This window comes from Phytophthora cinnamomi (assembly GCF_018691715.1).
Source record: "Phytophthora cinnamomi strain GKB4 chromosome Unknown Contig23, whole genome shotgun sequence".
In the NCBI taxonomy this organism is placed as follows: domain Eukaryota; phylum Oomycota; class Peronosporomycetes; order Peronosporales; family Peronosporaceae; genus Phytophthora; species Phytophthora cinnamomi.
In genome coordinates, this window is record NW_027150956.1 from 268,986 (window position 1) to 294,291 (window position 25,306).

The 25,306-nt window shown below is 56.0% G+C and overlaps 10 protein-coding genes across 10 annotated transcripts; 6 read left to right on the top strand and 4 right to left on the bottom strand.

Moving 5' to 3' along the window:
- Positions 1-1,711: 1,711 nt before the first annotated feature.
- On the bottom strand, positions 1,712-2,131 carry IUM83_04959 (uncharacterized protein; the record flags this gene model as incomplete). The annotated part of the gene is made up of 1 exon (XM_067929065.1): positions 1,712-2,131. One exon carries the CDS (start codon positions 2,129-2,131, stop codon positions 1,712-1,714), a length of 420 nt encoding a protein of 139 aa, XP_067794597.1.
- Positions 2,132-3,252: 1,121 nt separating this feature from the next.
- On the top strand, positions 3,253-4,475 carry IUM83_04960 (nucleoporin-like protein; the record flags this gene model as incomplete). Its single annotated transcript, XM_067929066.1, has 3 exons — positions 3,253-3,264; positions 3,356-3,802; positions 3,885-4,475. 3 exons carry the CDS (start codon positions 3,253-3,255, stop codon positions 4,473-4,475), a joined length of 1,050 nt encoding a protein of 349 aa, XP_067794705.1.
- A 107-nt stretch (positions 4,476-4,582) lies between these two features.
- IUM83_04961 (EF-hand domain-containing family member B) lies at positions 4,583-5,974 on the bottom strand (the record flags this gene model as incomplete). Its single annotated transcript, XM_067929067.1, has 2 exons — positions 4,583-5,866; positions 5,951-5,974. The coding sequence occupies 2 exons, from the start codon at positions 5,972-5,974 to the stop codon at positions 4,583-4,585; spliced, it is 1,308 nt and encodes a 435-aa protein (XP_067794653.1).
- A 295-nt stretch (positions 5,975-6,269) lies between these two features.
- On the top strand, positions 6,270-9,630 carry IUM83_04962 (Progesterone-induced-blocking factor 1; the record flags this gene model as incomplete). Its single annotated transcript, XM_067929068.1, has 9 exons — positions 6,270-6,926; positions 6,989-7,129; positions 7,208-8,050; positions 8,119-8,202; positions 8,293-8,376; positions 8,439-8,525; positions 8,591-8,767; positions 8,851-9,018; positions 9,091-9,630. 9 exons carry the CDS (start codon positions 6,270-6,272, stop codon positions 9,628-9,630), a joined length of 2,781 nt encoding a protein of 926 aa, XP_067794651.1.
- A 146-nt stretch (positions 9,631-9,776) lies between these two features.
- Positions 9,777-10,983, top strand: IUM83_04963 (Tetratricopeptide-like helical; the record flags this gene model as incomplete). Its single annotated transcript, XM_067929069.1, has 5 exons — positions 9,777-10,007; positions 10,084-10,152; positions 10,235-10,304; positions 10,388-10,571; positions 10,647-10,983. 5 exons carry the CDS (start codon positions 9,777-9,779, stop codon positions 10,981-10,983), a joined length of 891 nt encoding a protein of 296 aa, XP_067794654.1.
- A 1,445-nt stretch (positions 10,984-12,428) lies between these two features.
- IUM83_04964 (uncharacterized protein) lies at positions 12,429-13,610 on the top strand (the record flags this gene model as incomplete). Its single annotated transcript, XM_067929070.1, has 1 exon — positions 12,429-13,610. The coding sequence occupies one exon, from the start codon at positions 12,429-12,431 to the stop codon at positions 13,608-13,610; it is 1,182 nt and encodes a 393-aa protein (XP_067794649.1).
- Positions 13,611-13,990: 380 nt separating this feature from the next.
- Positions 13,991-16,234, top strand: IUM83_04965 (putative ribosomal large subunit pseudouridine synthase A; the record flags this gene model as incomplete). Its single annotated transcript, XM_067929071.1, has 3 exons — positions 13,991-15,077; positions 15,517-15,797; positions 15,875-16,234. The coding sequence occupies 3 exons, from the start codon at positions 13,991-13,993 to the stop codon at positions 16,232-16,234; spliced, it is 1,728 nt and encodes a 575-aa protein (XP_067794659.1).
- A 1,042-nt stretch (positions 16,235-17,276) lies between these two features.
- IUM83_04966 (Hypoxanthine-guanine phosphoribosyltransferase) lies at positions 17,277-18,440 on the top strand (the record flags this gene model as incomplete). Its single annotated transcript, XM_067929072.1, has 2 exons — positions 17,277-17,632; positions 18,221-18,440. 2 exons carry the CDS (start codon positions 17,277-17,279, stop codon positions 18,438-18,440), a joined length of 576 nt encoding a protein of 191 aa, XP_067794652.1.
- A 157-nt stretch (positions 18,441-18,597) lies between these two features.
- IUM83_04967 (Tetratricopeptide TPR2) lies at positions 18,598-20,231 on the bottom strand (the record flags this gene model as incomplete). The annotated part of the gene is made up of 6 exons (XM_067929073.1): positions 18,598-18,958; positions 19,032-19,215; positions 19,292-19,430; positions 19,507-19,612; positions 20,065-20,112; positions 20,200-20,231. 6 exons carry the CDS (start codon positions 20,229-20,231, stop codon positions 18,598-18,600), a joined length of 870 nt encoding a protein of 289 aa, XP_067794650.1.
- Positions 20,232-21,794: 1,563 nt separating this feature from the next.
- On the bottom strand, positions 21,795-24,927 carry IUM83_04968 (Tetratricopeptide TPR1; the record flags this gene model as incomplete). Its single annotated transcript, XM_067929074.1, has 9 exons — positions 21,795-22,104; positions 22,173-22,365; positions 22,451-22,520; positions 22,608-22,882; positions 22,973-23,316; positions 23,391-23,604; positions 23,671-23,752; positions 23,816-24,305; positions 24,377-24,927. The coding sequence occupies 9 exons, from the start codon at positions 24,925-24,927 to the stop codon at positions 21,795-21,797; spliced, it is 2,529 nt and encodes an 842-aa protein (XP_067794775.1).
- Positions 24,928-25,306: the final 379 nt, after the last annotated feature.

Here is a 25,306-nt window from a genome sequence, read left to right on the forward strand (position 1 = left end):
TGGAGGACGTTCCGGAAATGGTGAGGGCGTACGAAGAGCAGTACGCGCTGGCGCAGCGGAAGTAACACGAGCGCTGCGATCATCGCTAGCGCCCGAACCCTCACGTGCTAAGAACTTAGCACGGAGCTCTTTGAGACTTTCGGGCACACGGAACGACGTGTACCCGTTCAGGTCGCGGTCGCTCAAGCGGACCGCGCCTGGGAAGCACTTCGTGCACTGAAAGCCCTCGGGCACAGCGCACGGCACATTTGCCTCCTCAGCAGCAACATGAAGTTGCTCCAGCTTTCCACGCTTCGAGTACGTCTCGAAGCGATCACGCGCTTGCTTAATCCGATCACGGTAAGCACTCGGCCTCTTGTTGAAGTTCTCAACAAAGGCGTTCCAGCTTGACAAAGTGCCTGCCATTCGGGCACTTTGCTGCGAGAAGAGGTCTTCTTGCTTTGAAACCATCGGAGCTCGTGAAAGAGTCCGATGTAGTATCGCGCCTTTGATGCGTTTCCGCATCAAAGTGCAGCTCGGCAGCCACAGCGTCATCTTTGATGGCGCTGCATACGTACAGCGGTACCTCATTCGGAGGTACCGAGTTCCCAAACCGGTCCGCAATCTCGGATGCGGACGGCATCCACGGATCGCGCGCTGCAGGCGCAGCGCGCGGAGAGCCTTGAGCTTTAACATCACGCGCTGCAGCAGCAGCGCGGAGTACTGAGAGCCCCAGCTGAAGCGAGTGGGGTATCACTCTCAGTACGCGAACGCTTCGAACTCGAAGCGTCCGATTCGTCCCCCTTCACGCGGGCGAACGTTCTTGGCGTGAGGGTCGAGCGATTCGCTCGACACTGAGTCTTTACGCTTTGAGGGCGAGTCCTCCTCGCCCTCCATGTCTTCATCGTCGTCGTCGAAGTCGACGACGTCACCGTACTTCGCCTTCTGGCGTTCGAGTAGTCGTCGATGGAGAGATGACTCCCCATCGACTTTGCGGACTTCTTCTGAGGCGCGCTCATCGTTGAATGAGCGCGGATTTCTTCTCCAAACGCGGAGAATTGACGAATGGTCAATTCCAAAGATTGACGTGCGGGGACCCCGCGCGTCTAACCTTATAGGGGGGATGGTGTAACGGGGTTACACGTACAAGTGGCTGCAAGCCACTTGTGAATTTAACAGATAGGTTATCTGTTAAACGTTTTGGATACTTCCTCACATTGGTGTAAGACACACCGATGGATACATTGAAGTGGACCACCACAGTGAGTGGTCCACACATACCCAAAAGATCCTATTGGTAGAAAGCAGCATCTTTCTACCAATCAGAGACATGCATATTAGCGGGGCTCTGACAGCCAGCCGCTGCCAACCCTTTCATAGATGATAAACAGTTTTTAGCAGATTTTAGAGGAAGATCAATTTACAAACAATACAGTTCTCATTTTACCTAATCTAAGTCACTTGGAATCCTTTTGTTACTTAACTTATATTTGTGTATTCAAATATAATTAACCTAAGTAATTACTAAGTACTTACGCTTCCTCATACACGTTGCGCAACGTGTAAGCTAAAGTAGTGAGTCAAGTTAAACCCACTACATAGCTCGTGCAGCAAATCCTGTCGCACACGAAGTCCATTGGGTTCACGTACTACACTGACGGCTACTTCAACACCGTCACCCGTCGCCTCATTCGCACCTAACGTCTCACTCGTTGCCATGACGCTGTCCTCCTTACAGCGCAACCCCCAGCACATAGTAATCGAATTCGAGCGCTGCGATAACATCCTCAATGATCATCTTGAGCTTGCTGTCATCTGCTTCGGCGCCTTTATCTGTCACACTCACCAAGCAGTTGGAATCACGCTTGGCTTTCTGATCCATGATATCACGCAAACGACGGAGTCTCATTGCTTTAGCACTGAGTGTGCCAACTGCCACTTCGACAATGGCATTGATGGCGTTAGATCCAACATCATGTTCACCAATGCCGCCTGCTTCGTCATTCACAGTGGTAGTGTTTGATCCTGCGTTCTGTGCATTAATCTCGTCGGCTTCGACAACTACGTTGGTAGTGTTGGATCCAGTCTCCTGTTCGCCGATACCGTCTGCAATCGTCACACTACATGCATCCGCTATGGGTGGTTCCTCCATTGGTATACGGTCGAACTTGTATCAGGAGAGATAACTTGCTGCTCGGACGCTTGTGCTTCAACCAAAATAGAGAAATGAACCTTGTTGACAACCTCCTATCTCGGCAACACAATCACATCACCCTTTCAAAACGGACAGTATGAATTACATCTATGTTGTTCTCAAGAAAATATGAGAAGTACCGTTCGGCACTGGTCAACTTCATAAGGTGAATTTCTGATCGACGGTTGAAACATTATTGTGGGAAAACTATAGATGTGGCGATGATTTTGATTGGTTTCGATAGCCAGCGAAGGCAAGCCTTACAAACCAAACCAACCAACCAAAGTGCAAACTATTGGTTCGAAGTTATATTTCACGACCGTTGAACCAATTCTAGCCGTTACTTTGATTTGAACGTTACCAGACCAACGCTCTTGAACCCTTCCTGAGGTTTGGAGTTTCGTGGTTTGGAGTTGGAGCTTCAGCTGCAACGGATGGTTTGCTTGTTCTTTGACAGCGACTCTTGTCTTCAATGGCGCTCATCGAAAAAAAGTAAACATGGCAGGGTTGAGAGTTCAGTAAAGCTTTTCATTTTGGTAGCTTCGATCATAATTTTTAACCCGCAGACCACGAGTTCTCGAAGACTTTCGACCATCTACTTCAACTCGTTGAAGCCCATCATTAAATTTTGTACGAGTTGGTAGGCATGCATTGCTTCCAACAATGACTGGCCAAAACGCTTGTCAGTGTTGTGGTGTCTACCATCGGTTTACTACCTATTGTTCGCGCAACTTGGCAAATTTGGCGCGGTTAACGTTCTTTCCGGGAGGAACACGCATATTTCGCAGTGAGTTTTGTCGTGACTCCATTCATGCTTGCTGACAGCGAGTGGTTTCAACCCTAGCTGGCGCTGTGTCATAATTAAGCTCGTAGAGGCGTGCAAACGAGAGCAAACGCTGGTACTAGTTATAGTACTACAATAGTTGCGATATTTTGTATTAGTACTACGTCGCCGGTGCTTAAGTAATATAAACATAATATGTTTATTTATTGCGAGAAAATAGTAGTACAAATACTAACACTCCCACAGCGCCAGTACTACCGAACCCAGCCCACATCACTTCGAGCGCGCCGCCACCATGAACGCCATGGTACTCCTCTCTCTCTGTCGCTGCAGCCCCCACACCCGCGCTCGCTCACTCGTTTCTCTGCCTCTTATGTGCGTTTTGTTTCTGCCGGCAGAGAATCTTCCGGCGGTTCCCGTCGCAGCACTCGGACTTCATCCACGACATGAGCTTCGACTTCTACGGCAAGCGGCTGGCCACGTGCAGCTCGGACCGCAAGATCAAGATCTGGGAGGAGCACGGCCAGGAGTGGCGCCTCGAGTACGAGTGGAACGCGCACCAGGCCAGCGTCTGGAAGGTGGAGTGGGCGCACCCGGAGTTCGGCCAGATCCTGGCCTCCTGCTCCTTCGACCGCACCGTGTCCGTCTGGGAGGACCAGGGCATGTACCTCAACGGCAGCAGCGTGGCCGGAGACGCAGCCGGTGGAGCTGCAGCCAACGGGGCCTCGGCAGTCGCCCCGGGCGCCGGTACCAAGGAGGGCTGGCGCAACCAGGCGCAGCTCGTGGACGCGCGCGACTCGGTGCACGACGTCAAGTTCGCTCCTCGTCACTTGGGACTGCGGCTCGTACGTGCGGCAATTGGTGGGCTCGAGGCTGGGTGGACGGCTGACTTGTGGGTGTGTTTTGTTTTGTTTTATGTTGCTGCAGGCGACGGCGTCGGAGGACGGCTTCGTGCGCATGTACGAGGCCATCGACGTGATGAACCTGTCGCACTGGCCGCTGCAGGAGGAGTTCCTGGCCGACAAGGACGGTGCCACGTGCGTGTCGTGGAACAAGTCGCGCTTCGACGTGCCCATGATCGTGGTGGGCGGCAACAGCGACGTGGCCAAGGTCTGGGGCTACAACAACTCGTACCGCCGCTGGCAGGTCGTGGCGGAGCTGGTGGGCCACACCGACGCCGTCCACGACGTGTGCTGGGCGCCCAACATGGGCCGCTCGTCGCATCTGCTGGCCACGGCGAGCAAGGACCGCACCGTGCGCATTTGGAGACTGACCATCCAGGAGGATGACCACTTGCAGGCTGACGTGGAGGAGGTGGCGCGCAAGCACCACCACGACTCGGAAGTCTGGCGCGTCGAGTGGAACGTCACCGGCACGATGCTGGCGTCCTCGGGTGACGACGGCACTGTGCGCATGTGGAAAAGCGATTTTGAAGGCAACTGGGCTTGCGTGAATACTATCTGCGGAGACTTGGGCCCTGTGGCGGCACCGCCCCCGATGGACTTGCGAACAAGTTGATGCAAGGGGAATTGTTTTTGGCCAAAGGATGGTGATCAACTCGAGCACAGGTACCGAATAATGGAAGTGAGTATTTTTGATAGTATCGGGACCACGTTATGCATGTTCTACATGGCCTGCACGCGACTCTGCCATTGCTGCACCGCTGCTGGGCCTCTCTCCTGCGCCCCAAGAAAATCGTTGAGAGCGTCGCGGTAGTCAGCGATGCTAGCTTGTCCTACTCGTGTGTACCTCACGCTCTGTGTTGCTTGCTTCCAGATAAGCTCGAAGTCTTCATCGGGAACCATGTGGCCGATCTGCTGGAACAAACTCCTCAAGTACTTCTGGTCTCTGGGTTCTGCAAACTCGGCGTTTGTTACACCACTTGAAGCAAATTCCTCTGGGTACAGGAGTGCCTGTGCGTTGACATCATCTCCATAGTTTTGTCCATCTGCGATCGACCGTCGTGCTGGTGCTGGAATATCGCTGCGGATAGTTGGCACGCCGAAAGATCGTGTGTCGGCAGTGGCATTTCGCCACCCGTGATTGACTGCGCGACCCAGGTCCGGATCGGGTTGCTGTTCTTCGGGCGAGTATTCGCCTTGGATGCACTGCCACGCTGAGTCACTATCCTGCGTCGTTACACCAAAGACGTGGTTGCTGGGCAAGTTGTCGGTATCAGCTGCACCTAAATGTCTGGGTTTGCCTAGATGATCGTAGAGTGTTCTCCGATCCTCGAGGTGCTGGGGTGCGACAGCAGGTGGAATAATGCTCTCGTTCATTTCCGGGTTCAGGATGACAGCCACCTCGCCTCCTTCTCGGCCGGTACTTCCAACGGGTTTCACTCCGAATCGATGCTTCGCCGGATTAATGTTTGCTGCCTCCCACCGATAGTTGCGATTCTTTTGCTCTCCGGGCGCGACAGACCCGTGTGATCGTTTGTAGAGCGCTTCATCCTCGCGACTGTTTAGCAGGCGAGCCGACGTTGATGGATAGAGCAGCTCCTTGGCCGATTCGCAAAATGTTCCACTCATGCCGAATGCAAACTCAGGTCGTTGCATGTGTGCCGGTAGCTTGTGTCCTCGCGAGTACGTCTTGCCCAGTGGCTCTCGCTTGTGGCTCGCGTAGTTGGCCTCGAGCTTGGCGAGGTTGATTCGCTGGTACTCCGTCGTAGGCCCGCTAATAAGCATCTCGGGCACGTGCTCGCTGCCAGTGGTAACTACGCCGTACTTGGTCGTGGGGTCCATCTTTTTGAGGTCATTGATCAGTCCGGGGTGCGCGATGCGAGAGCCTGGCTCGGAGAAGTACGACTTGCGGAAGCGCCGAACCTCTTCGGGTGTGCGCGGGCGCTGCTGGAACGTCAGACAATGCGCTGCCGTGTCTCGCTGGGGCTCCGGCTCTGTGCCAGCTGCCTGAACAGTGCACGAAAATGAAGATAACTATGTCAGTGCGGACAAGGTCACGGCCATGGTATCGACTCCAGGACAGCAGCGTACCCGCGGCGTGTTGTAGCGGTTCATCCTGCTGGCCTCGAGGGTGGAACTCCACGCTTCACGTTCTTCCGGCTGGGTGCTGCGTGTCTGTCGGTTGATTGAGTCGGAAATACACCCGCCCACAATAGCGTTGGCTTGCTCCAGTCAAGTCCACTGCAAGGTGCAATTACCCATCAGCGCCACGCACTTGGTGTCCGTCCTTTCGTCGCATCTATTTCCATCGTTTCACCTTTCTTACTTCATAATTTCGCGTGCACCCCACCAATTACCCACCCACCAGCATATACCGATCTTGAAGGGACGCCAAGGTCTCCAGTCCGACATGGCACGTCGAGCAGCTTCAACTACTGACGAAGACCGGCGCTTCCGCCGCCTTGCAGCGCAGCTGGGAGTCTCCAGACACGTGCTGGGACCGGATGATGCTGCAGAGGGTGCTGCGGATGAAAACCGCGACGATCCGACCCCAGGGCATCCATTGGCAGCTCCACAAGAGGCTGCAGACGACGACGAGCACCAGGTGCACGAGGACATCGAGATAGAGGAGACGCACGGCGACGAAGACGAGGAGGACGAAGAGGAGGAAGATGCGGGCGAACTGTCGCTCACTCTGCCGTCGGATTCGGCCAGCGAGGGCCTGTCCAGCGACCTGTCGCTGCCTCACTCGTTCGGCCACTACGACCAGATCCCGACGGGGCGGGGCATCTCGCACTTCGACGACCACTTGACGCGGCTGTCGCCGGGTCAATTGCCGTCGGGAAGGACGAACAGATTGCAGCAAACGCCACAGCGAGCGGCTCCTGCTGGGGCAACCAGCGCGTCGCCTGCGGACGGCAGCGAGGCGGTGATGAAGAAGTTCTACGAGATCCAGGTCGGCAAGATCCGCGCGCAGTTGGCGCTGAGCGTGCAAGCGCAGAGGGAGCTGGAGAAGACGCTGCAAGAGGAACGGATGACCTGGCGGGAGAAGACAGCTGAAATGCAGGTAGGCTCGGACGATGGTGGATAACCCGGGATGTTGGTTCTGAATGGCGTGAACTATTGCAGAACAAGCTCGCTGATGAGCGAAGCCGGTTGGACAAGGAGCTTGAACAAGCTCGAGCGGACCTCCAGGCTGCACAAACACGGCTGAAAATGGAAAAGACACACTTTGCTGCTCTCCAGATTTCGGACGCCTTGGCAGAGCAGGTTTGGTCCTACCACTTTCGTGAATAGGAAAGTGTCGTTGTTCTTGAAGCTAACTTAACTTGTTCATTGTGCTATCAGCTATCGCGGCAAAACGAGGATGATCTGTCCATTCGTGAATATATCCAGTTGTCTATTCACTCGAAAGTGCGAAAGCTTGAGACGGAGCTGGAGGAATGCCGACAAGAGCTGGAAATTTTGCGTAAAAGCAGTAGCGCAGACAAAGCTGCAGCCGCTGGAGCTTCAGATGAAGTTGCGCAGGTGCAACGTGTTGCTGAGGCAAAGGAAAGACGGCTTCAACACGAACTCGAGCTGTCTGAAGCAACCCGGCAGGAACTCGAGAATCAAATCAAGACACTGACCAACCAAGTAGATGCAATGAAGGAGGAGCAGCGGCGTAACGAAGAGAAATTCAGCGACCAAAGGGGTTTGCAGAGGGAATCGGAGCGCCTGAAGAGAGACTTGCAAGTTCTCCAGCGCGAGCACGACGAACTCAAGTCCCGATTTGAAGAGACCTCAGTCAGCAGCAGTGACCTTCACCAAAAGATTGCATTGTTGACAGCAGATAAGACGTTTCTGCAGGACGCCAAAACACTACTCGAGGAGCAAGTTGCCAAGTTTCAGCTGTCGCAGCAGGAGATGCAAGCAAAGCTAAACTCGCTACAGGAAAAACACGACGGAAATCTCAGCCAGAATGTGCAGCTACAAAATGAGACGCGACTGCATTTCGAGAAGAAGCTAGACGACGAAATGACCAAGTTCATGGAACTGTCGAAACGCGAGATCGAAAGGATCCGCAACGATGGACAAGTCGTGTATGAGCGTGAGAATCGATTGCTGAAAGAAGCGCGCGATGACGCCCTGAAGCACGTTGAAGTGCTGCAGGCAAGACTGGATAGCGTTCAGTCTGCCCTTGACGAGAAGGCAAGTGCTTTCAACCTAACAACCAACACTTTCGAAGGGTGCTAACTTTATTATCGTGCTGTGGTCAGGTCCTTGAATCGACTCGAATGGAAAGCGCACATACGACAGCACTTGCTACAACACGCAATGAACTCAAAATGAGGCATTTTGAGGTAGCCAGCCCTGCTCGACGCCTCGTTCGTTATCGATATGTTCGAACTAACTACTCTCTCGTTTTGAATCTCTTGTACTGACAATACCAGATAAGCCAACTCAAGTTGACGCTGGAGGAGAAGGCTACAAGCGCTCGGAATGCGAAACTAGAACTTGGCATGCTCACTCAAAAAGTAAATGCATTCAACGCTGCTCTGTCAACCTTCGATTTTAAACTGATAGTTTTGCCATCTAGGTGGAAGCGCACAAGGAGGAATTCGCGAGGCTGGAAACGACATCAACGACACGTATCACCCAGCTAGAAGCTTCCCTGGAAGTAGAGGTAAGTCGGCCTCAGCAACTGCAACAGAAGATCACATTTTTCACCGCAAAATTCTGGTGTGACAGAGGAACAAGCTGAAGGAGTACGAGTTGCTCGAAGTAGACTTGGACGGAGCTGTAGTTCAAACTGGTGAGATTGCAGCTGGCACCGCAGATCCTGCGAACGGTAGTGCAACTGCAAATTCGAAACTGCAAGAAGTGATGACCACGTTTGGAGCGATTCCCACGACAACTAAAAGACGGGTAAGACATGAGCTGATGCATTTCGAAACGCAGACCATGGACTTATCGTCTCCCATGATATCTCCGGTACTGTGCTCGTTCAGTTTCAGCAGAGCGTGCTGCTCGCCCAGAGAGTTGTTAAGTCACAGCGAGAAGCAATCGCGTTCGAACAAAAGCTCTCCGAGGTGTCTAATGAACGCACGAAGTTGCAGCAAGAGGTCGCTGAGCTCAAAGCTAAGCTAGCAACCTTCCACCAGCCACAGTCGTATTTGGTGCGTGCAGCATGCAGCACAAAGCCGCTAATATCGACGTAGACATCGTTTCTAACAGTGTTGCTACCACAGATCGACAAGCTCACACGGCGAGAAGGAGAGCTGCAGGGGGCCGTCCGGAGGTACCAGGAGGCGCAATCACAACTGCAGCAGCTGAGGGCTCAGTACCAACAAGTCCAGGACGCCAACTCATCGCTTCAGAGCCAATTGCAGCAACTTCTGTCACGTCGTGGGGATCTCGACGCACTGAAAGCCACGGTGCAGCTGCTGAGAAGCAGAATCCACGCCACCAACCACCAGAAGCAGTCCCCACCAAGGAGTTACCAGACCCCAATGGCACAAACCAACGAGGTCTCGAACGCCGGGGCAACGACGGACCTCAACACTGCTGATCCCATTGCGTCGTCACCGATCATCTCGTCGTTCGCTAAAGTCTCTCCTCCGCCGTCGATCGCGTCCAAGATGACACAACCGCCGACGCCACTACGCCAGAAAGACGAGTCGGGAGCTGGGCGACCGCCGTCTGAAGTTTCGAGCTCGTCGTCGAGCATCTCGAGCGCCCCTAGGTGGTACACCAAGCTCCGGGGGCCCACACAACCGCAACAAGCCTAATAAAAGTGTCAATAACTTCAACATCACACCAAAGCAGTTCGTGGAAGCTATGCCCCGCCCCACGTAGCGGCACGGGCCGGCACTTCTCCTGCGCACACATCGAGTCCTTATTGGCCAAAACCACCATCTAACCATCCGAGACCACGATGGCCTCACGTTTGTCGCGTCCGTTGGTGAACCGCATCAGCGCCTCCAGCGCTGCAGCTGTGAGGATTCCAGGGGGTTCCAGCGGCCTCTTCGCGTCTCGAGGCTTTGCAAATGCAGCGCGCAATCCCGATGAGGCTCTGAAGGCCGACTTCAAGCGCTGGTTCAAAAAGGAGGTCGTGCTGCTCGCGTGCATGGTGGCGGCCGGAGCCACCGGCGTCCACTTCTACCAGGTAAGCTATGCTAATGACAATGGAGAAGAGAGCAGCGGTATTGACTGATGCAACGCCTTGTCTTGATGGTGTGAAGAATCGTGAGAGCGCACCGGTGAAGCAGGTCGAGCGGTTGATCCAGCAAGCCGAGCAGAGTGTGCAGGAGGTGAGAAGTGGCATACCACGCGGTGTGTGCTTCAGTCTCCGACGGCTGTCTGGTTGATGCTATGGATACTTTGTCGTTGCAGGGCGATCGGAAGCAGGCACTTAAGCATTGTCTGCACGCCTACGACGTCATTAAGAGCACCAACCCGCACGGTGCGTCCACCCTAGTACCGGTAACTGCTGCGCAGCCAGCCTCTCGAGACGACTAAACGCAATGTTAATGCCTGCAACCGCAGACCGCCACTTGTTCGAGCTGGCGTTCTCCATCGCCGCGCAGTACGAGACGCTGAGCAAGGGGACGCCTGCCACCAACTACTACCTCGACGCACTGGAGCACAATTCACGAGAGCTGAAACCCGCCAAGCGGGAGCGCAACCGTGTGGTCACGCTCGACCGGATCGCGCAGTCCTACGAGGACAGGTACGTCGTGATCGTCCGGGTTGCCAAGCATCGAGGCGGTACATGATAGTAACCGCGTCCTCGTGGGCTTTGCAGGGGCCACCGCAAGACAGCCGAGAGGTATTTCAAGCAGGCCATCAGTGCGTACGATCAGAACCGCGGCCGGCGAGAGCTCTCCAGGGCGTCCGGGGCCGAGGCCGCGGACCTCGCTGCGCTGGACCGAGAGATCCCCGCCGTGCTGTTCAACTACTCGCAGCTGCTCATGGCGAACAAGCGGTGGGGCGAGGCAGCCGCGGTGTTGGAGCGCGCCAGGACCCTCGCGCGCGTGTCCGCGCTGTCCAGCGAGCACGTGGGGCTCATCGAAGATGCGATCGACCGCGTTGGAGCGGCCAAGGCGGCAGAAAAAGCAGCGGCGGAACAGGAGCAAGACTGAAAGTGCAGCTACACGTACATGCGGCTGCTGAGTCGGTACACTCGGTGACCAGCACCGCAGTGAATCACCAAAGGGCAACGACAGGAAGTGGTAATTGATTGCGGATACCTTGTGGCGGGACCCGTGGAATGCTTGAGCCCCGGCGACACAATGTAGCGCAGCGAGTGAAGTCTGAAGTTGGTAACGCGAAGTTCATGATTTAAGGACGCGCCGGTTGTTTGCCTGCTCTCTTGTTGTCCTCTTTTCGACTACCGGTATGCGATACGGTCGAAATGGGCAATAGAAGTGCCCGGTCTTGAGGCACTGGTGCACTCTGCAGAGGCGGCAGGACGTCACGTCTTCGCCGTCAAAGCCAACCGCTTCGTCGGTCCGATAGAAAATGAAGGTGCTGAGACCTCGTCTGATGCCGTGACCTTAATGCAGCAGTGCCCGTAGGCAGTGGCGTTGGCCAGCGCAGTCCGCATACTTTCTGTTTTCCAGCGCGATGTCAAACCGAACGTCGGTCGCGCGGAATCACCCGACGCGCAAGCTCACATCGACGACAGATGCCGGGGGGGCAGGCGGCGTAACTCGCACGCATGTTAGACACCTGGGGCACTCGCAGTGCTGTTCATTACCGTGTTACAGGCAGGTAGCTCACCACGACTGCACGGAACTCGGAGCTGTATTGCGGCGGCGAGGAAAGGATCGTCGCCCTTGCCTTGCGGACGCAGCCGTCCGAGGTGCGCCATCGACTATCCCAGTGCACTTCAACCTGAAGTTGCGTCGGCTATGATCATGAATTAAGCCACCTGTCGCGTGTCTATTAAATCCATAAAATAATAACTGGCAGGTAATTGGAAGCATGCTTTACTAGAAATTTCAGAAACGCCGGTCGATCCGATACATCAAGGTATCGTCGATAAAAGGTCGATTACCCTAATTACGTGCCAAGTTGAAGCGGTCGCACTCGAGTGTCGAGGCACTGCCAAAGGGTATCGACACTCAAGGCCTCGGTCTCCGCTGTTGACATGCAAGGTAATCCAACATGCTCGCTACCAGTACTGTTCAACAAAGTCGGCAGCGTGCGGGCATCCGCTTGCCCGACTGCCGCGTGAGTTGTAAAAACACGCGAGCCGCACGGGGAAGGCTTGGCCATCAGGCCCTGATGCAGGCAGCTCGGTCGCCACATGTTCGGACGGGGCACTTGTCATTCGCGGCGGCGTCTCTGTTCGCACCGGTGCAAATCGTGCGCAAGGTCTGGGGCGAAAATGCGCACCGCCCAGCACTCTGCACGGCGCCTCGGTCTTTGTTACATTGCGTTGCAGGCTGCGGCAGCGGTGATCCCTTTCGGAGCGCCGCTCACTTTCCATCTTCGCTCGGTGGCAGCAGGTCGCAGCGCAGCCACACAAGTCGCGCGTTTCGGCTCTTGGAAGCAGAACTAGACAGCCAAACAAAAAGACAGCATGGGCAAGGAGCGCTTCACCATCAACCCGTTCCCGCCGCTGGAGCTCTCGGACACCGAGAAGAACCAGCTCCTCGAGTTGGGGCGCACCATCATCGAGGCCAACTTCGAGCGCGACGACGTCTTCTTCCAAGGTGGACGCAAGGTGGATCACCGCCGCTGGAAGCTCGCCAAGGAGCGCGAGCACATGCTCGTGCACACCGAGCGCCCCGAGTACACGGGCGCAGACGCCATGAGCAACACCATGCACTCGTCGTCCAAGCTACCGGCCATCCTGTCGGTGGGTCGTGTCGAGGGCAGGCTCGATGACATGATGTACGGCGTCGTAAACCCCACGCTCGAGGAAATGCGCATCAAGGCCTCGTACGTGCACGACTTCGACGGCGCCGCCGTGCTCTCGACGATCGTGGAGCCGTCCGTGGACGAGCCCTTCAACTCCGTCGTCGTCAAGTGGATGGAGATGGACATTCCGCTGCGGAGGACAGGCGTCGTCCAGAATCGCGACTACGTCTACCTCGAGTGCACAGGATTTGTGCGAAAATCCAATGGAGATCGCGCGGGTTACCACTTCCTGCACTCGATCGACTTCCCGCAGATCCCAAAGCTCTCGAACCGCGTGCGTGGAGACCTGTCCATCTGCGGCTTCTTCCGCCAGGTCGGACCGAACGTCATCGACGTGTGCAAGACCGGCCTCATGGACCCAGCTGGTGACATGATCCGCATGCTGGCGGTGCCGGTCATGACAGAGGCCTTCTTGTCCCCGCTGCGCTACGTGCACTGCGGCCAGATGCGGAAGTTGACGTGGAAAATGGAGAAGGCTCACGCGGAGGCGCGACTGCACGGAGCACCGAACCCGGGCTCCGCCTGCGTGACATGCGGTAAGCCATCCACTGGATGGACGCTGGGCAAGAGCGCCACGACGTGCAAGTGCTGCTTTCACGTGCTGTGCAGCGGTTGCAAGATCAAAAAGAAAATTAGCCTCGTTACAGCAGACCTAACGCTCTCGGAGCGCAAGGTGAACTTCTGCACAGCGTGTCTAGCGGATGCGTCGATTTCCAGCGCGGCGGAGATCGCGTCGTACCAGATCATCGAGAACGGCCGCAAGAGCGGCATCATCCGCTCGGTGACGAGTCACTCGTCGTCGAGCTCGGACATGACGATGATGTCTCAGATGTCCGTGTAGTTGGAGCGTCATTCAGATAGCAAGCAGGGCAGTTGTGAATAATAATTTACGAGTTAGTGGTTGTATCACTCTTTCGCTCGTGCGGCCACGTCTCCTGTTTAACATCAGTCAGCGAAACTTACATCACCGTTACTCAGTGGAGCTTTGCGGAGCTCTTCCGTGGTGGTAGTGACGCTCGCCAGCCACGGCGGAAGAGCGCGTCGCTTGATCACGTACCTGTCTCTTTTGTGTGGTCCATGTGTAGCCATAATCAACATGCCGACATCATCATACAGTTGGGGAGAGGTCATCTCTTGTTATCTGTACCTGCTCTTGCGTTCGTCAACATGATTCCATTGGCTGGGAAGGTCTCACTTCGACTTAAACAGCACCGGAAGTCCATGGGCACCAAGCGGAAGCGCGACGCCAGCGCGAGCGACGCCATGCCGTCGGAACCGAGCGAGGAGATGCACCGCCTACTTGCAGCAGCTCTACGGGCGCTAAAGTTGCCCACCGATGCGTCCGAGTCGGCCGAAAACGCGGAGACTGAAGCATCCGACCGGATCCGCAAAATGGGACTCGACCGCCTCAAGCGGATGCCCAGATTGCAGCCCCCAGGCAGCGTTTACAGCTCAGACCTGGCTATCCGACTGTTCTTCCGCTACAGGAAGGCTGGAGTCGTTACCGTGCACGCGAAAACCGGGGCTGAAAATTCCGAGATTTCGACCGTGGACAGTGCTCTGAAGCTGGCGGTGCTGTGCGTCGACGCTCTTCGGAAGGAGCTGAGTCGGCGGCCGTGTCGCCATGTAGTCCGCGTTTGGCTGCCTGAAGAAGGAGATGTTGCAGCGGGGGCGACACCGGATCGGATCCTGGTTCAGATTCGAGAGTTTGCCGAGTGCCGAAGCAGTGACGCAGCGGATACGGTCCTGACGGCCCAAGTTCCACTAAAGATCCTTTATCGAGACGACGCTGTGATTGTTGTGGAGAAACCTGCCAACGTATTGAGCGTGGACGGCACCGATCCGGATGCGCCAGCGTCGGTGCACCGCTGCATCGCGAATGTGTTTCCGGATGCGCGGATGGTGCATCGTCTGGATCAGGAGACTTCGGGTCTGCTTGTCGTCGCACTGACCAAGTCAGCTGCGCAGAGTCTAAACGCACAGTTCCGCGAACGCACAATTGAGAAGGTATACCTGGCTCGTGTGCATGGGCATATGAGAAAATCTGAGTCCGAGCCGGTAAGACGCGTACGAATTCCTATGGAAAAAGACCCGACTCAACCGCTTGTCCAGCGCGTTGTGTCAGACCGTGAAGTTGACGCAGAAAGCTCGCTTTGGTCAGTCACCGAGTACTCGGTGCAGTCTCCAGCTGCTAAACGTGGTGAAGTTGAGGACGATCGAGAGTACACGATGGTAGAGCTCAAACCGGTGACGGGCAAGACCCACCAGCTTCGACTTCACATGCAGCACCTTGGGCATCCAATCCTGGGTGACTCGCTCTACTCTCCTGAGTTGGTATACGACCGCGCATCGCGTCTTTGTCTTCACGCCGCCAAACTCTCCTTCACACACCCAGTTACAAACGAGCGTCTGAGTTTCGAGAGCCCGTGTCCCGACGATTTTTTTATTGCCAACGACCTCAATAGTGCCGCAAGCCAGCGACCTCAGGTGCCAAGGTCCTGAAGGCAACGGGGTGATGCTTGCCTGCTATCGATTCGGCGCTGGTGGCTGAGTCTGATAACGAGTTCGGCATTTGATTGTCTACAACGATGGACAAACGCATCATATGAACCAGAGCAAGAACACTCAGCACAAGACCAGTTTGAAATTGCCTCCGCTCCTCCCACCTCGATTCACGACCTCAACCGTGATGAACGCGTCCATCCACTTTGTTGTGCTGTCCATTTTCGTTGCTTGTGCCGAATCAGTGGCGCCAGAGTTTACTCCAAGCAATGCTTCAACATCCGACCCCACTTCTTCGTTGATTGAGGTGCCACCTGCTGCCACCGCACCAGAGCCTTCGTTCAAGTTCGGTACGCCTACATTCTTCGGATCCGGGTGTCCTGCCGACACGGTGACTGTCGTGCCTTCCACGGACGGCCAGGCTGTCTCCGTGCTCTTTTCACAATTCGCAGCGCGTACATCCGGCACCGATGTGATGCGCGACCGCAAATCATGCAACCTGGCAGTACCCGTCGACGTCCAAAGCGTAAGTGTTGTTGGCGGCGTTGTTGTCTTGTCCACAGCGTTGCGGCAACTGACTGTGTTGTCTGTTGCTTTGTTCAGGGCGTGTCGATCGGCATCTTCCGCGTGGACTATCGCGGGAACGCATTCGTCCCGAACCAGAGAGGCTCCTACGGACAATTCGACGCGGAGTACTATTTTGCTGGACAGCGAGGCCCCGTGGCATCCGAGAAGTACACGCCAGGAACCGACAAGGACCTCTTCATTTCGCATGAGATCGGAGTCAGTGCTGTGGTGTGGACTCCTTGCGGGGAGTCGACAAACTTCCGGGTCAACAGCGCAATCACGGCGGTAAAGAATACTGGCACGAACGAGGATACGCAGATGGCGATCGACTCGGTGGACAGCACGGTGCAGGCTGGGTTCCACTACTTCCTTACGACGCGGAGGTGCTCGCGGTAGGATCTGCTTGAATAGCTGCGTCAGCGGCGTTGGCGACCTAAAACGAATGGCTCATTACTTCCATTGCGTTGCATTTGGATACTCGGCCCTCTGCAAGGGGCACTCGATGCACATGGTGACTTCTGCTGTATGCGATGACTCACGTGTTACTTCGCGGCAGAAACGCAGCTAGCAGACACCATAACCCTTGTCATCGACGCCGCACATTGGCGAAACATTGTCAAACAAGTTTCGCTAGCATTATGCTGAGTGTTCTTTCGGCGAATCTGGGCCCCACGTGGCACTCATCAATTGTCGAAGCCAGACTTGCCATCAAGTGCGACGCATGCCTGTGAAACAGGATGCCTATCCACAGCCACGATCCTGTCTCTGAGCTGCAACTTGCTGCGCTGATGGTTGCTGTGCTGGCACCAGCACCACGCACTACAGTGTACTGTAGCTTCCAGCGCTCCGGTTTTGGCCAGCCTGGCGTGTTGGTCGTTGTTTCGTCGGAGCTCGATCATGTTGCGTTTCACCGCTTCCGACGTGCTGCCCATTAACAAACGTTGGCATCAAGCGCTCTGGAATGTGCTTGATCTATTGACGGCCGAAGCGCTGGATGCGGAATAATGTTGCTTCAGTTTTCACGGTACATGTAAACTCGGCGGCGACTTCAATGTGCTGTTTGAGCTAGGGACACCCATTGCAGTCGCAGCTGGTTGGCGACAAGGCTGTGCATACTCCTTTGTCCAGCACGAGGATCTGCTGGCTCAGCTCAACGTAAAATGCCTCCGCGCAGCAGAAATACGAGCAATTTCGTCCAGACGTCGAGGGATAGCCACCTGGTGGTTTGAGCCGCGGCGCCAGTCACGGCGACATCCGAGTGTTTTTGAGCACGAGCATGGAGGAGCAAATCGTGCGTGAGGTGCGGTGTTGCGTGCCTCGAGCCGTGTTGGTCAGTAATACTGTAGCGCATCCAGCCCCTGTCGACGGCGTGAGACTCGGCATCATTCTCGTTTCTGCCTGCGCAAGGCACACCGCAACGATCTCTAACAAATTAATAATGGGCAAGGAACGCTTCACCATTAACCCGTTCCCGGCGCTCGCGCTCACCGACGTCGAGAAGCACCAGCTCCTCGAGTTGGGGCGCACCATCATCGAGGCCAACTTCGAGCGCGACAACCCCTTCTTCCAAGGTGGACGCAGGGTGGACCCGCATCGATGGAAGCTGTCCAAAGAGCGCGAGCGCATGAGAGTGTTCACCGAGCGTCCTGAGTACGTGGGCGCCGACGCCATGAGCAACACCAGTTCGTCCAAGCTGCCGGCCATCTTGTCGGTGGGTCGTGTCGAGGGCAAGCTCGACGACATGATGTACGGCGTCGTGAATCCGACCCTGGAAGATATGCGTATCAAGGCCTCGTACGTGCACGACTTCGACGGCGCCGCCGTGCTCTCGACTATCGTAAGCCCCACCGAGGAGGAACCGTTCACGTCCGTCGTTGTCAAGTGGATGGAGATGGACATCCCACTGCGGAGGACAGGCGTCGTCCAGAATCGCGACTACGTCTACCTCGAGTGCACGGGCTTCGCCCGAATGGCCAACGGCGACCGTGCTGGTTACCACTTCCTGCACTCGATCGACTTCCCTCAGATCCCAAAGCTGTCCGATCGCGTTCGCGGCGATCTGTCCATCTGCGGCTTCTTCCGCCAGGTCGGACCGAACGTGCTGGACGTGTGCAAGACCGGCCTCATGGACCCTGCCGGCGACATGATCCGCATGCTGGCGGTGCCGGTCATGACGGAGGCCTTCTTGTCTCCGCTGCGCTACGTGCACTGCGGCCAGATGCGGAAGTTGACGTGGAAAATGGAGAAGGCCCACGCGGAGGCGCGACTGCAGGGTGCACCGAACCCCGGCACGTCATGCGTGACTTGCTCAAAGACATCAAGCGGCTGGAAGCTCGGCAAGAGCCCCAGCACCTGCAAGGGTTGCTTCCGTGTCGTGTGCAGCGGTTGCAAGATCAAGAAGAAAATTAGCATCGTGACGGCGGACTTGGCGCTGTCGGAGAAGAAGATCACCTTCTGCTCGGCGTGTCTTGCGGACGCGTCGACCTCCAGTGCGGTGGACATCGCCGCTGCTCAGATTCTGGAGAACACACGCAAGGATGGCATCGCCCGATCTGTGACGAGCCATTCGTCGTCCAGCTCGGACTTGCTGTCCTCACGTTAGTGTTTTCGGAGAGAGAGAGAGTGAGATAGTCGCAGGCAAATTTTTAGTACTACGTAGTATAGTTGTTGGTGAAGTGCCCTTCAATTCCATTGATTAGTTCCACCTCTACCTCGCAATGACCATCGACCTGGTCACTGGTACGTTGGTGTGCTTTGGTTTACACAAAGTCGCTGTCTCCATCTCCTTTCAATTCCTGGAGCTTTCGCTGCTCTCGAATACCTTCCAGCGCGAGGTAGTCGTCCACTTGGCGTTGGATCTTCGCTACTTGGCTGCGAAGTTGCGGAGAGCCGCGAGCGATCGACGTCAAACGCAGTCGAGCACGCGCAGCATCATCGGAGCGCTGCTGCGTCGTGAGGAGTACCGTGTAGTGGAGAAACACGTTGAGGACGTCCTCGTCGAGCTTGGACAAAATGCTCGGCTCGCTGGTCGAATCAGCAGAGAGCGATAGCTTCCCCTTCAGCTGGTCATAAGCCTCAATTGCTTGTTTGAAATGCTTCTCCGCGGCCTCCGGGTCTCCACTGCTTAGACATGGACAGTAATTAGCCATGAATCCGCTACAAATGACTACAAACGCCAGCAGAAATGACTCACGCTTGCTTGCAGCATTGGCCGAGGCGATCCAGGATCATGATACGCAGGTCCTCACGATAAACAATGCGGGCCTCGAGCGCCACGTACTGAAGAGCCTCGTGATAGAATGGCATCGCGGCAGCAAACTGGTCCGTCTTCTCGTACGAGGCGCCGACCGCCATGGCCATTGCAATATTGCTTTTGTCTGGCATCGAGATGCAGCCCAGCGACACCAGGTTAATAACTCGCCGATTAAGAGCAACGAGGCTTTTGAAACGTACCGCCCGGGAACTTCGTCTTGAGGGTCTCGAAAGCCTTCTGTTGTTCCTTCATGGACTGCTCGATGTCCCCCTTCTCCAGACTCAGTTGGCTGCGCTCCATCAAGAGGCGAATCTCCTTCCTATCCGCATCCTCACGCTCCTTCAGCAGACCACAGGACACACAAAGTTACTCGTCGTCATGGGCCTTTCAAGTAATGCCAAGGCGCTCGCCCTACCAGGTAGAAATATCCGCCGGCTAGCGCTGCGCCGAGCAGTAGCGTCGTCTTCACGGTCCTCTTGCTCACGTAGAACCCGTCGGACCTGGTCGTATTGGACAACGTCCTGATCGGGGTCACCCAAGTAACCGGGATAGCGTGAGGTGACACCAGCTTCGGAGCTCCCTGTATCAGTCTAGGAAGCACAAGCCCCCTCTTCGTCGCCATCGCTCGCAACATCCTGTTCACGATTTGAGAGGTGAGTGTAACAGCACACGTACGTTTTTTTCGCGTCGCAAGTCGATACCGGCCACACCACAGGGATCTGCCGTTGGCACTGTTCATTACACTAATGGACCACCTGCCTGCCTAGAACCACGCGCCGTATTATTCTCATTCGCGGCGGTTCTCCTCTCGCATCGACTGCAGAGCCATCAAGTCGTCGAACTTGTCCAGTGTGGTTGTTTCGAGGCTTCGCATGGACGGTGAACTGCGCACCAGGTCAACTAGGCGCTGACGCATGAAGGACACCTCGCTGTCTCGCTGCAAGGACACCATCCGCCATGGTACTTCTCGTACAGACGGACGGCCTTCTTGAAGAGCTTCTCTGCCGGTTCGTGCCGCCCTCTATCCATAAAACCCAGCACAAAACGACATGAAGTGAATACAACTACACCAACAACCTCACAGCTCATTGTCAACACAACCACGTACAGGTGGTGGTAACATTTCCCCATCTGGTCCATGAGCTTTATGCCGACGACGCAGCGGACTTTACTGCCTTGAGACTCTTCATAGCTGCCTGATAGAATGACAGCGCATCCTCATGCTGGTTCAAACTCTCGCAGAACTTGCAGGCGCCAGAGATCGTCGCTTCCGGCGTGAGCAGGTCCCTCACGGCTACGAACGACTCGGTAAAGTACTTGATAGCTTGGACCATGTCGCCCTACAGCAGTCAGCAGCGTACAGGTATTGAAGGCAGCAACTTCGAAACCTTCCCGACGCACGCATCGCCCAGCGCAACCAGCCGCCGCTGTTCATTGCGCTGCGGATGCTCTCGCAGCCGTCAGACACCGGAGTCGCCGCATCAATGTGAAGATAATCAGTAGTTGCATTGTTGTTATTGCATTCCATTGGGCTATCTTCTACTAGGAGTACACGGCACCATGAAGGTGAGCACGGCCAATGACGAGGAACTCGTCGATTTATTCGACACCAAAGCAAAATCAGCAATGCACTCGAGGATAACAGCGAGCCACGCAAGCCAATATATACGTCGAGTGGTCTGCCCTGATTAAACGGAGGTTCCTTTGCCGATTCGCAGCGAAAACACACGCAACTGGTATATGCGTGGAGAGCAGACATAGAGCTCACAGAGTTCGAGGGGTTCGCGGCGTTCGAGAAGTTTGAATATTTCGCGTATGCCATCGTGGACGCAGAGAAGTACTCGATGATCGTCAATTAAGTTGAAGGTTCCTTTCCTCGTTCTCAAGTGCTTCTTGGCAATGGAAGTCTGGGCGCTGGAACGGCTTCGTCAGCGTGCAAGCGCCTTCGCAGCAGAGGCCAGGGCAAACGGCCGTGGCGCGCAGCTAGAGAGCGCTGCTCGTCGAGCATTAGCCATCCGGCATGGTGGTGGCGTCCACATGGATGCCGAGAGCTGCCAACGACAGACATCGCTGTAGTTCAGCCAACTCAGCAAGCGGTGATGATCCGAGACCGAGACCAAGGCCGAGAGATGCGCTGTGCCCCACTCTCCCTCTTGCAGCCGCGAGTTCAATGCTGCGTGTGGTTCGAGGACAACACCTGCCGCTGGTAGTTCCGGCGAAGTCGTCGCCGTCGCGAGGGTTCGCCTCGTGGGGTCGGGAAGCACGCAGCTCAGCTGGCAGACGCCAGCGTTCGTGGCCATGGGGGTCACTGCCTGCTGGAGCTACCAGGTGCAAGCCACTCTGAAGTCAATGCAACAAGCCTTAGTGCGACAGACTAATGCGATGCTTGCACCCAGCAGAACGATCGGAAGCAGGAGCCGTCGCCTGGAGGTCGAGCGTTTGACCGTCAGATTGACGGGCCTCGGGAAGGAGAGTCTCCAACTGCGTGAGAACTTCTCACTGAGAAGTGCGTTGGACCAATCTGATGATCTTCTAGCGTCGCAGGCGTCAGCAAGAAGGCAAAAGATCGAATAGTGAGTCGATCCATGCGATCAATGTCACCACCACAATTTCAAGTGCCGACAACGCCAACAATTTTTTCCAGCTATGACATGAAGTTAAGGGTGCCAGAACCCAGCTGCCATTAACGTTGAAAGCGAATCTCTAGTCAATTTCCAACCACAGCTCGTGAATGCAATGCTGCAGCTCCTCCAGGTCCTCCGCGGGCATACTCGAGTTTTCTGCCAGCACAAGTGCGATCTTTGTGACGTTCTTGGCCTCTTCCCAACGCTCTTGAGCGAGCAAGTTGCCCGCGTAGTGGTAGTGGATCATAGCGGCGGTAGCGTTGAGGTCCGACAGCAGCAACACGTCTTCCTCTGACACGTCTTCCTCGCCGCCCGGTGCCTTGTCGCAGTGCTCTTCGTACGCGCCGATGGCGTCGTCGAAGCATATCGCGGCTTCCTCCGGCTGTCCACTAATGTCGACAACGAGAGCGAGGGTAAGTACTGCACCTCTTCGTCAAGCTGCATACACCAGACTTACAGGTTTTCGTAGCATACGGCGAGGGCACCGAGCGTGGTCACGCGCATGTACGCGCCCCAGGCCGTCGCCTCCGTCGAGATGGCTTCAAGGATGCGGAGCGCCTCTTCGTAGTACGTCGTTGCGGTAGCTCCGTCCTCCAGCTGATCGTCGTAAATTCGCGCGATGCCGAAGGCCGCCTCGAACGTATCAGCATCTGCAAGCACCAAATAAATGCAGCAACGGGTAGGCGTTATTGCCAAGTGAACCGTGTGCGAGTTAGTGCCACGATGCGTCTTCACCTTGCCGATCCCGCTGCTTGAGGATGTCGTAGAGCTCGAGCGACTGCTGCAGCTCTCGCTCCGAGTCCCCCTGCCACACACAGACGCGATAGAGTTCCACCGCCAATTAGCGGACACTTGTTCACAGCGCGGATGCAACCAGGTGGGCGTGACGCACCTCCTCTCGGCTCTGCTCAATGGACTGCAGCAACTCGTCCACCCGACGGAGCTCCTGGTCGTTCGTGGCGGACGTCGACAGCTCCCGGAAAGTCGCAATTGAGCAGAGGCGCGACGTTCCGCACCGAGGGGCTGTGTTGACCAGCGCAGACAATGCGGCGCTGTGGCTGCGGCGCAGCGAGCAGGAAGAGGCGCGGGCGGCGCGGCGCACGGCACAAGTCGCAGATCGGAGCAGCATTTCCACTGGTGGACGTCTGACGTCGCGGTCGGGGGTAGCTGTGTGTTCGAGTCACAGAACATCACGTTCGGGATTGTATTGTGTGGCAAATGTGCGGCTTGACAACTTCAACTTCAGCGTCTACGTACTAGTACTGCTTGGGGCATTCTTGAGGATCCTGTCCACGCGAGTCTTGAGGTGGTTGAGCGAGATCGTGCATCCTTCGGCAAGCTCCAGCGCGCGGTCGGCCGTGTCCTTCGCCTTGGGCCAATCCTTCTGCGACGCCAGGTTCTCGGCGTAGTCCACCAGCGTGGACGCAACCGTGAGCGCCAAACCGGAGAGCAGCCTCTCTTCGTCGTCGGTGCTGGGGCAGAACGCCCGCGCATCCAGCAAAGCGGATGCGCCTGGGCCACGCGCACAGATCCGATCGCTCATGGAGTTGTACGCGTCTCGCGCCTGGACGAAGTACAAGTTGGCCTTCTGGTGGTCGCCGCTGCATGTACAAACCAAGACGAGCTGTCAGTTGCGCGATGGCAATATCCCTCGAGACGCATTTGATTGACGCACAGCTTCTGGTAGCAGCTCGCAACAGCACACAGAGCGCCGATGTGCATGACTCGACGCTCGACCCACGCCATGTTCCACTCCCGCCGGATTTGATCAAACGGGGTCGACGCGAAGATCTCGAGCGCCTCGAGATAGTACGTCAGAGCGCACGAATACTGAGCGCTCGCGAAGTTCCTCGAGGCAATCATCAATGCCATCGTGCAAGTGCCGCAACCTAGTCAACGCACGCGCCATCTTTAGCTGACTTTGGAACTCCTGCCGGAACAAGCAGCGGGCTCACCTTTCGGGACCTCGGCCTTCAAGAGGTTATACGAGTTCATCGCTCGCTTCATAGTCTCTTTCTCATCGTCGTCCCTCTTGATCTGTTGCATACCAGACCAAATAAGCTCATTGTCAGAGAAGTCGAGGAGGAAGATCATACATACCTTCTCGGCGAACTCGTCCAGCAACGTTTTCTCACGCTCAAGCAGCTTGACTCCATCTTCGGGATCCATACCCCACATCTTGTTTACCTTCCGCCGCCGCGTCACAAGCTGCGCCAAGTCTCCCGTACATTGGCGGCTTTGAAAGATGTCGAACGCAATCCTCGGCTTCGCCTTGTCCGCTTCTGCAAGCCATTCGACACTATGGTTGATGACCACTTGGATTTCAGCAAGCTTGTCTTGCGGGCTCAGGTCCGGTGTGTCCTCAATCTGCTCCACAACTTTCTCGACCAGCCCTCTCACCTCATCCCATCGCTTCGCACTTAGCAGATGCTCCATAAATTCGAGCTGCAGGTCAAGCACTTCGTAGCCCAGTTTCTTGTGAAATAACGCATTGATGTCATCCAAAGGCGAAAGCCCACGTCGCTGGCGATGTTGTTCGTGGGCCGCGATCGCCTTCTGATAAAACACCTCGGCGTCTGCATCTCGCCCACTGTTGCCAGGCAACACGAAGACATTAGTCCATACCCACGAGAGTCAGACAGCGAGCAAGTTCAATCTTACAGCTTCTTGTAGCATTTGACAACATGGCTGAGTAGTTCGACATGCAACAAGTCGCACGCGTCCACACTCTTCGGGGTTAGCGACGACAAGGCTTTCAACGCCTCAAAGTAATGAGGTACAGCCAGCTCTGGTTGCTGCAGCTTCTGCAAGTAAAAATTAGCAACGCTCCTCTCCAGCATCACCTGGACGGATGAGTTCTTCAAGCCGAAGTTGCTCAGAGTGGAGAAGGCTTCCAGGCTGGCGAGCACCTGGGACTTGTTGTGCTCATCGCTGTTGGTCTCGATTTTGTCCATCGATCGCAGCAGCAGCTCCATCGGCGCCAGGTCCCGTTTTCCAACGGTGGCGTCCAACAAGTTGACGGACTCGAGGAACTTGTCCAGCGTGGAGTCCTTCGCTTCTGCCTCCTGGCTGACGAACCGTCGGACTGATGCAGAGTGGTGGTGAGTTTTGTGCAGCAGAGACCATAGGTGCGAGGACAACGAGATGTAGATTGCTCTAGCTGTAAAAGACGACGGCCTCGGCCGCAGCGCAGGCAGCGCACAGCGCAACATTAAGGCTTTTCGGGGCTTTGTCGTCGGTCCGTTCAATAGAAAGTGCTTGAAGTTATGGCGAGTAGCCGCTGGCCCACATGCGCCAAGTCTATGCGACCGGATCCATTCCCAAATCCTCGGCATTTTCTTGCGGCCGAGCTCGGGAGGCCGACGCAGGCCAAAGTGCCGACTACCAGCTTCATCTCCAATCTGACTCAGCTGATCATTGGCGCCGCGTACTGCGGTGCCGCCGTGTTCGTGGCCGCCGGTCGTGAGCGTGGCCGGCGCCATCTTCCGTAGGCCTCTCGCCGCTCGAGAGGGGAGCCGGCAGCAGCAGCCTTCAGCCGATCTGGACGCCGGTGCGGGATGCCGGCGTCGTCTTCGAGCCGCTCGACGTTGA